Here is a 9,600-nt window from a genome sequence, read left to right as displayed (position 1 = left end):
TGTAATACCTAATACGTTCCGTCATACTCAATTACTAGTAAAAAAGGTTACTAAGATGTTAAAAATGGAAAACATGAGAATCTATCAGGTCTATCATTCAATCACACCAGAATTTCCCCAAAATGTCGTTAAGACACACCACACACGGGCAGTGTTTCCATAGAGAGCAAAGTGATGAAGAACGTCATTTGCAATACATTTATTAAGCCAATGGTGTGGTGTGTCTTTGGAACGGGCAGTGGTCCCCGTCCCTCTAACCGTCCGCTGCCTCGGCTTCCTGTGCTCGTAGAAAGCTGGCCTTTTTCTGGGCGACGCGGTCCTTTCTCTGTGCCAGCGAAAGTTTGGCACGGTTCCACCTGCGACAGAAAACAATGCCCCGATTACCCATCAGCACAATAAACAAGATTAATGGCAGACCGCTCAATGTTGATGCTATAAGTGGATCTACAGTATACAGTCGCTTCTCTCAGCCCCGTCTTGAAAGGACAATGGACATCAGCCGTTGCAAATGAAGGACCAACTACATTTTGCTCAGCGTACTTCGTATCATCATCAAGAAGCACTACCCCAATGCACAATTTCAAAGCATTCCCATGTGGATAGCCAGCAACGGTGACAAACCCACCTCTTCTTTTTGACGTCTTTTTTGGGTTTCTTTTCGTGTACTGGGTTCTCTCGGATGGCGGCGTGTGCTTTTTTGTACATCTCCTCTACCTGAAAGAACAACACATTGTTTAGACAGGTAGGGTAGCAGTTCGGGACGAGTCACAGAAAACCAACAGCCTTTCAGCACTGGTAATTCATCTTGCTTCTCTCAGCCCCGTCTTGAAAGAACAAAAAAACATCAGCCGTCGCAATTGAAGGACCAACTACATATTGCTCAGAGATCTTGGAATCATCATCAAGAAGCAGTGAATTTAACAACTTTACGTGTCAGAAAGGAATTGCCAAACCAACTGATACCCTCCCATTACAGGACCAGGAGTGACTACCATCAGTCTGGCAGGCATTACATTTCTACTGTCTGACTCAGTGGGATGTGCCAATGGACTTACTGTGTCTGGCGTGACTCCGTTCTTTATGAAGCGCGAGAACTGTTTCTTGTAGGCGTCTTCGTCCTCCTCCATCAGGTAACTCATGTAGTCCGACACGTTCATGCCCATGATGTGTTTGCGATGCATCTCTGCGTTGAACTCTTTGCTCTCCATGTCGTAGCCAGGGAATCGTTTCGTGCTGAGGAGGAGACGATGGTGATACCACACTGGATTACTTTGGTTGATTTAGTGTCCAGTGACTTTGAATAGTCAAATAAAAACACGTTCTTCATATTCACATTTTATAATGACAAAGGCCATGGCTTATTACAGGGCCGATGGTCTGGTCTTGGCCATTCATTATTCAAACATTTCCACAGCGAAGACCAAGAGAAGAGACATGGACACATTGTATCTCCCGACAGGATCCGCAGTGAGGAGTTCAGCCTTCACTACAGGTTTATGAGAGAACTATCATCCTGTACCCCTCTGTGTTGGTCATATAGGACACTTCAGGTCCTAGATGGGCAAAAGAGGGGATACAGCTGCACTTAAAGGGATAGTTCATGATTTTGGCAACGAAGCCATTTACCTACTTCCCCCAGTGTCAGATAAACTCAGATACCATGTGTCTCTGCGTCCAGTATGAAGGAAGTTAGTTTTGCGCGCCAATGCTAACCAGCGTTAGCACAATGACTGGTAATCTCAGGAACAGCTAGCATGCTAGCTAACGCTACTTAGCAATTGCACTGACGCTTGTTAGAAACTTCCTTCATACTGGACGAAGAGACATAAAAATGGTATCCCTTGTTCATCTGACTGGGGGGGAAGTAGATAAAATAACTTAATTGCCAAAATCTCGAACTATCACTAACTAACCTGTGAGGAATTGAGAGGCCACCGTCAACGGCGCCCTTTAGTGCTCCGAACACCTTGTTTCCTGTCGACGTCCTGGCGAGCCCAGCGTCTAGGAAACACGTGAAGGCCCCTGGCTGGCCGTCTATACTCTCCACGTTGAACTCATCTCCGGTCACTTCCACCTGGCCCTCGTACACCTGGTCCAGGCCGAACTTGTTCAGCAGCTGAGGAGAGACAAAGATGTTTCATTAGAGAAATGCAGTCTAACATTCAGCAGCAACCCCTTTTGACAATTCACATCGTCTAATGAATAGAAGCTTGCTAAACTGAAAATGTGTTGCATTAACTGTGCTGTTGGACATCAGACTGAGCCGACTGTCAAAGCAGGTAAGGAATATGCCCACACCAGATTACCCCCCCCCCCCTCAAAACAAATAGTTCAGTGTATTAGACAACAAAATGATAAGCTTGTACTAGCATCAGAAAACTATACACGAAAAGGGAAGTCCACACAGGTCAGATCTGTCTTGGGTTTGTCAGCACAATGATACTGGTACAGGATGTGGTGGAAGGTGTTAGTCAAAATTCACCAAACCCCTGACATCAGCAACAATTCCTTTCCCTTAAAATTTTTTAAAAAAAATCCTTTGCCAGTTGAATCACAGTGACGTTGTCAACCAGAGTCTGTACGCTCACGCATATGTAGTCATCTCTATGGGATTGCACAATGACGTGCATGTAGCTATGCATTCTTCTCTGTATGAGACTTCAGTATGTGTATGAATACAATATGTGTGTTAGCATGCCATAGTGTGTGACCCTTACCCTCCGGGCCAGCAGAAGGCCTGTGCAGTAGGCTGCAGCATAGTTTGTCAGTCCCACGGTGATGCCATACTTGGGCAGCTCATGGGAGTAGGCAGCACCGACAATCTGGTCTCCCTCGATCTTGGCGTAGGCGATCTGAAGAAATAGATAAAAGTGGTGAGGGCCAGGATGTGGTTTCCATATCTAAATAGTTGTTGAAATCCCACCAAGCCTATCCACAGCAGCCCTCCATAGCACTCACCTGGCAGCAGATATCTCTGTTGGAGAACCTCACGATCATCCTGTACTTGGGTGTGTTGTACTTGTTCTTGTCTTGGATGACCAGGCGCTTACGGGCAAAGTAGTCAGTTTTCCCCTCTGTCAAAAACAAATCACACTACTGGTTAGTATGCCAGCATTTGCCAATAGTCTAGGAATTGGCTATTTCCTATCTTCAGCACATCGAATAGTAGTTAATTAATCTTGCTTCTCTCAGCCTTATCTTGAAAGAACAAAAACCATCAGCTGTTGCAAATGAAGGACCAACTACAAATTGCTCAGAGGTCTTGGAATCATCATCAAGAAGCAGCTAATTTAACACACAAGTTGACAACTGGTTAGTATTCCAGCATTCACCATTAAAATAAATAAGCCAATTAAAACACTGTTTGTTCTAGAATCTATTGAGACAGTGGTTCGCCAAAGGGGGAGTACATGTGCATTACATCAACCATTTTTTTTTATTATTCACCTCGCCTTCTCCTGAATTTCACCTGGTATCTCTTGAAGTACGCCTTACTTTTCACTACTTTCACGAAGCCCTGTGGAGAGGAGATGTGAGACAGCTGCCATTGCATATTTCTGGTGACAGGGGTGTCACTCAGCTAACGTGCAATAAATATTCCTGCAGTGTAAGTTCTCCATGGCACAGCTAACTAGGACTGTTGAAACACTTTATTCAGACTGGTGGCCAACTTGCAAACTTAACTTGCTAGCTAACTAGGACTTCCAAGCAAGAGTATCGACGGACAACTTCTTCACACCATGATCAGTTTAATTGTCATGGAAGATAAGCAGGCCGATATCAACAACAAACACGTTTTTATGCAATTGGCATGACATCATTTATTAATAGGAATAACTAGGAAATGTCGAAGTAAGGCCTTTGAGCGCCATATCGCCACGCTGGAACCTAGCCTGCAGCTAGCATTCTGCTGACCGATGAAAGTTTACGGCACAAATCCAACGTCATCCATTTACAAAGAAACGAACATCAGACATGGAAACGAATAAGACAAGTAATAGCATAAAATGTTTCATGTTGACAGTATATGATGACAATTTATTTACCATTTTTGCAGTTTTTCCAACTTCTCTGTTGACAGCCTTTTCCAGGTAGCTGCAGAGAGCTGGTAAAATATGCTGACGTTGCAGGCAGGATATGTGTTCTGTGAATAGAAACGGTAATGTACCCTACCTAGTGGATTGGAGGAGAAGTTGTATGAATATTAACAAAGATTATCAAATAAAATGTATCTGATATTAGTAGCTTCGGCTAGAATATTAGTCTCTGATGTGTCTCCTATCTGTGCAAGGCTGCAAGCAAAGTTGCAAAATATTTACGCTTTTGCAAGAATAATTATGCTGTCCTCTCAATTATGGATTTCACCATAATGAAAGCAAAGCCACAATACACATACAACAAGGAAATAAAACTAACACCCATGAAACTACATTCAAAATAAATTCTGACTAGGTAAAGAATCCCTGTATACTTCTACATGACATTGTGTGGTAAAACTATCTCTGTTTGTTTCCCCTCTAGCACCACTGGCTGTTCTTACTATGATGATAATAAACCATCACAAAATGTCAAGTTTGAATGTAAAGTGCACAGGTACAGTGAAATGCCTTTTTTGCAAGCTCCAAACCCAACAATGCAGTAATCAATATCAATTTAGCAAGTAGAATTTCAATTTAAGGTAGAATAAAAACACACCAGAAATAGAAATAAGGGTCATTGTCCTGGCTTATATTTACCAAGACACCAGCAGAGAGCAGCAGCAACCCATTCCAGTGTACAGTAGCCCAGCCCTGTGCAGTATGTGATCTCAGAATTAGGCATTTGAGCCACTCTTCCACATGGGGTTGGTGGCACCTTAATTGGGGAGGACAGGCTCGTGGGAATAGCTGGAGCGGCATCAGTGGAATGGTATCAAACACATGGGTTCCATGCCATTCCATTCGCTCATTTCCAGCTATTATTATGAGCCGTCTTCCTCTCAGCAGCCTCCACTGCTCACTACCTATGCTAGGCATGGCATTCCTGAAATTCCAATAACAGTGTTTAAAAAGGATGTAGCTGTGCATCAGAGGAGGCTGGTGAGAGGAGCTATAGGAGGATGGGCTCATTATAATGACTGGAATGGAAACCATAAAATGGTATCAAACACGTTAAACATATAGAAACCACATGTTTGACTCCGTTCCATTTATTCCATTCCAGCCATTACAATGAGCCTGTCCTCCTATAGCTCCTCCCACCAGCCTCCTCTACTGTGCAGGGGTATTCAACTCTTACCCTACGAGGTCCGGAGCCTGCTGGTTTTCTAATGTACCTGATAATGAATTGCACCCACTAGTGTACCAGGTCTAAATCAGTCCCTGATTAGAGGGGAACAATTTAAAAAAGCAGTGGAAGTGCTTCGAGGTCAAGAGTTGAATTTGAGGGACCTATAGCCTATATACTTTGTACTGTTTCGAAGGAGAGTATTTTAATCACTACCTCATGCTCCTTTGTAAACTGCATTGTGAAACGTCATGACTCATGAAAGTTGGGTTGAACATGAGAACGCTCAATGTTGAAATAATAAGTCAGTTTATCATTGGTGGATGGATGCACTCTTAGAAAAAAGGGTTCCTTTTTGGTTCCAGGTCTAACCTTTTTGGTTTCCAGGTAGAACCCTTTTGGGTTTCATGTAGAACACTCTGTGGAAAGGGTTCTACATGGAATCCAAAAGGGTTCTACCTGGAACCAAAAAGGGTTCTTCAAAGTGTTGCCCTATGGGGACAGCCGAATAACCCTTTTATGTTCTAAATAGCACCTTTTTTTCTAAGAGTGTGGAGACAGAATAGGGACAAATCTTTGAACTCTGTTTGACTTTTGAACCCCATACCCTGGCTACTGAACCCTAGCTATTGAACCACTGCTCCATTTGCTTGCCCATCAGTATCTGCTCTGCTGTCCTGGAGAGCGATGGCAGGGACAGCCACAGTATCTGCTCTGCTGTCCTGGAGAGCGATGGCAGGGACAGCCACAGTATCTGCTCTGCTGTCCTGGAGAGCGATGGCAGGGACAACCACACCCAGTTAAGTTAGCAAGGGTCAATTCTACCTCTATAAGAAATGAGTTGATGTTTGCCAAAGTTGGTTACCTATTGGAATGTAGTTATGAAAATGGCCACATTGCAATACCCATACTAAGTATACCACTTAGAATGCATGTTCAATACATTGCTTCATACTAAATGGTATGCTAGTGTGAATATATTGGGACAGAGCCTCCCTTGACATTGAAGCAGCCACGCCCAGTGAAGTGCCCGCTCTGCTGATCCAGCTCTTCCTTGGTTGGGCCGGTGGTGATGAGTAGAGACCATTGACCTGTGGTAACCCCACCCAATGAGCAATCTGCTTTGATTAATCAGTGCAGTGTCATGCAGGAGTCACACCTTGGGGAGGTCCTTACTCCACGGGTCAACTATAGGACAGGGTGCTTGAAATGTTTATTTAAAAAATCACTATTGTGTGTGTACCTCACTCACAAGGTGAAATATTGCTAACTATTTGATAATACAAAAAAATAAGTTATTACTAGACATATTTAAGTTGTCTATCATTCATTGTTTATTAAATTATGTTCAAATCACATTACCCGTCCGCCAAAAAATGAAACTTTTTCCACCTCTTTGTCATGTTTGGGAAACGGTCTTTGAGATAAGATCCAAAAGGGTCAACAGTTAAATTAAAGAACATTCAAAACGTTTTAGAACGTTACGGCATTCTGATTAACCAAATGATGTTCTCTTGGCACAATTTAGCAAACTTTACAGTGTTTCTCATTTGTAATGTTATATATATATATAGATAACAGAACAATAGCACATCAATGACAGATAAACTATGAAATAACGTTTCCCAGAGTTTGATATGTCCATTCAAGGTACATAACAAACAACTGCCTAGCCGGTCGACTCAAACCCTGTTCTCACGATAGAAAGATAAAACATTTCGATTTCTTCATCACACTATGAGTTTGTTAAAATGAAGCCCTATCTGTAGATTACCTAACCCTTAAAAAGGAACCAATGTCTTCTCCTTTTCTGGCTAAAATGACCGATAAGATCTTTCTCTCTCACTCTCAGTGAGAACATCACTGCTGTTATTCAGTCACATTGGGTCCTAGTCACTGCCATTCCCAAGCTCTGTTCTGCAGAACTGATTTCGCAAAAGAGTGCAACTGTGAAAGGAGGATCGGACTACCTAATTTGGGGCCCCGGGGCATCTTTTTTGGGGTTTGAAAACAGCTAACTTCATGCATTACAATAAGTTTTGTGTAGAAAAAATGTGCAGTTTTATAATGCTATTCTACACATTTTTGTCATGAGGCTATGAGAAAATGTTGCAGTTTTAAAGCTAATATCCTGCAATTCTACACTTTTTGCGACAGGTCAGAGAGAAAAATGTTCTGTTTAATAGCTTATCTCATGATATTGTTCACATTTCCTGCTATTCTACATATTTTGCCATGAGGCTGAGAGATAATTTTGCAGTTTTAAAGCTAATTTCCTGCAATTCTACACATTTTGCTATCATATGCTATCTGGGAGGCCCCCAACCTCAAAAATATTTTGGTTGGTGGTTCCTCTGGAGGTTGGGGGCCCGGGGCACGTGCCCTGCATGCCCGTTCGGTACAGTTCCATCATCTTGTAGTGGCTGTAATAGGCCTTGGTGGTTGAGTGAGAAGTCGCCCATGGTCGCCTGGTGCTGCAGCAGAACAGTGAAATCTAGCATAGGATTACTGTGGGTGCAGAACGTCAATTCAGTGGAGTCCTAGTTTTTTCAATTCAATTTAGTAAGTACATAAAACCCCATTTTTGCCAGTACCTACTATGGGCTTTCTGGCTTGGAAAAGGCAAACTTGCCCAAGGCTTACTCATTACGATAAATTTCCCTACAAATAATAAGTAAATGACTTGCCAAATATACATCGGAAATAGCAGAGATGGCGTTGAAATCTAGCAACTTTTGTTTGAAAAAGTGTTTTGTTCTCAGTCAGCTATGTGACACTTTGACCAGACTTCTAACACCTAATTTAGAGAAGCGGACAGCGGTTTTTTTCAGAAGAGAATTTCTCTGTCAAAACTAGGGTTGCAAAGCTAACGGAAATTTACCAAAGTTACCTGAATCTTCTGTAATATGATAATTAGCAATCTATGGTAACTTTGGTCATTTATACTTGAATAACCTTTAAATGTATTCATGTAGAGCATTTAAAAATATATATATATATATATATATATATATATATATATATGTGTCCATATTTTCCACTTTCTACTGGATAGACCATATGATTCAAGAGAAAATAGCCTAATTAATGAAAAAAATCATCTAAATCAACAATGCCATTATTTTCAATTAACTCTGAAACTCTTCTGAAACTCTTCCAACTATTGATTTTTTTCACAACTGCCACCAGTTTCGCACCAAAACATTTACAGCAAATAAAAGTGAAAGTAAAATAAATAAAATGGTATTCACTAAGTTGATGGTTTATAGAGTGCCTTCAGAAAGTATTCACACCCCTTGACTTTTTCCACATTTTGTTGTGTTACAGCCTGAATTTAAAATGGATTAAATTGAGATTTTGTGTCACTGGCCTAAACACAATACCCCATAATGTAAAAGTGGAATAATGTTTTTAGAAATGTTTACAAATTAATACAAAATGAAAAGCTGAAATGACTTGAATCAATAAGTATTCAACCCCTTTGTTATGGCAAGACTAAATACGTTCAGGACTAAATAGTTGCTTAACAAGTCACGTAATAAGTTGCAGGGACTCACTCTGTGTGCAATATTAGTGTTTAACATTATTTTTTAATGACTACCTCATCTCTGTACCCCACACATACATTTATCTGTAATGTCCCTCAGTCGAGCAGTGAATTTCAAACACAGATTCAACCACAAAGACCAAGGAGGTTTTCCAATGCCTCGCAAAGAAAGGCACCAATTGGTAGATGGGTAAAAAAAATAAACAGACATTGAATGACCATTTGAGCATGGTGAAGTTATTAATTACACTTTGGATGGTGTATCAATACACCCAGTCACTACAAAGATAGTCTTCCTTACTAACTCAGTTGCCGGAGAGGAAGGAAACCACTCAGAGGTTTCACCATGAGGCCAATGGTGACTTTAAAACAGTTACAGACCTTAATGGCTGTGATAGGAGAAAACTGAGGATGGATCAACAACATTGGAGTTACTCCACAATACTAACCTAAATGACAGAGGGAAAAGAAGGAAACCTGTACAGAATAAAAAATATTCCAACATGCATCCTGTTTGCACTAGTAAAACGACAAAAAATGTGGCAAAGGAATTAACTTTATATCCTGAATACAAAGCGTTATGTTTGGGGCAAATCCAACACATCACCTGAGTACCACTCTTCATATTTTCTGCATCATGTTGTCATCGGCAAGGACTAGGGAGTTTATTTTTTATTCATTTTTTGTACTTTTTTACCCCTTTTTCTCCCCAATTAGTAGTTACAGTCTTGTCCCATCGCTGCAACTACCGTACGGACTCGGGAGAGGCGAAGGTCGAGAGCCATGCG

General features: G+C 41.5%; 1 protein-coding gene and 1 non-coding gene across 3 annotated transcripts; both read right to left on the bottom strand.

Moving 5' to 3' along the window:
• Positions 1-184: 184 nt before the first annotated feature.
• On the bottom strand, positions 185-4,805 carry LOC121580738 (60S ribosomal protein L5-like). 2 transcript variants are annotated; one of them, XM_041895754.1, is made up of 8 exons: positions 4,737-4,805; positions 4,047-4,173; positions 2,959-3,074; positions 2,718-2,852; positions 1,914-2,116; positions 1,056-1,233; positions 626-714; positions 185-356 (listed from the first exon to the last, which is right to left on the bottom strand). In XM_041895754.1, exons 3-8 carry the CDS (start codon positions 2,995-2,997, stop codon positions 254-256), a joined length of 747 nt encoding a protein of 248 aa, XP_041751688.1. In that variant the 5' UTR covers positions 2,998-3,074; positions 4,047-4,173; positions 4,737-4,805; the 3' UTR covers positions 185-253. The 2 variants fall into 2 exon arrangements, with proteins under 2 accessions (XP_041751688.1, XP_041751687.1); XM_041895753.2 differs by lacking the exon at positions 4,737-4,805 and adding an exon at positions 3,448-3,517 and having other exon boundaries at positions 4,047-4,165.
• Positions 1,442-1,565, bottom strand: LOC121581733. Its single transcript, XR_006003267.1, has one exon. It is a non-coding gene; the product is annotated as a small nucleolar RNA SNORA26 (small nucleolar RNA).
• Positions 4,806-9,600: the final 4,795 nt, after the last annotated feature.

Source organism: Coregonus clupeaformis, chromosome 14, assembly GCF_020615455.1.
Source record: "Coregonus clupeaformis isolate EN_2021a chromosome 14, ASM2061545v1, whole genome shotgun sequence".
Classification (NCBI taxonomy): Eukaryota; Metazoa; Chordata; class Actinopteri; order Salmoniformes; family Salmonidae; genus Coregonus; species Coregonus clupeaformis.
Note: the sequence above shows the minus strand (reverse complement) of the source record. Positions and strands in the feature narration are given on the sequence as shown.

Excerpts from the sequence above, each read along its gene's own strand:
- LOC121580738 (XM_041895753.2), bottom strand. Across the intron at positions 2,117-2,717 it reads GCCTTCTGCTGGCCCGGAGG|CTGCTGAACAAGTTCGGCCT; the intron begins GTAAGGGTCACA and ends GTCTCTCCTCAG. Across the intron at positions 357-625 it reads AAAGACGTCAAAAAGAAGAG|GTGGAACCGTGCCAAACTTT; the intron begins GTGGGTTTGTCA and ends TTTCTGTCGCAG.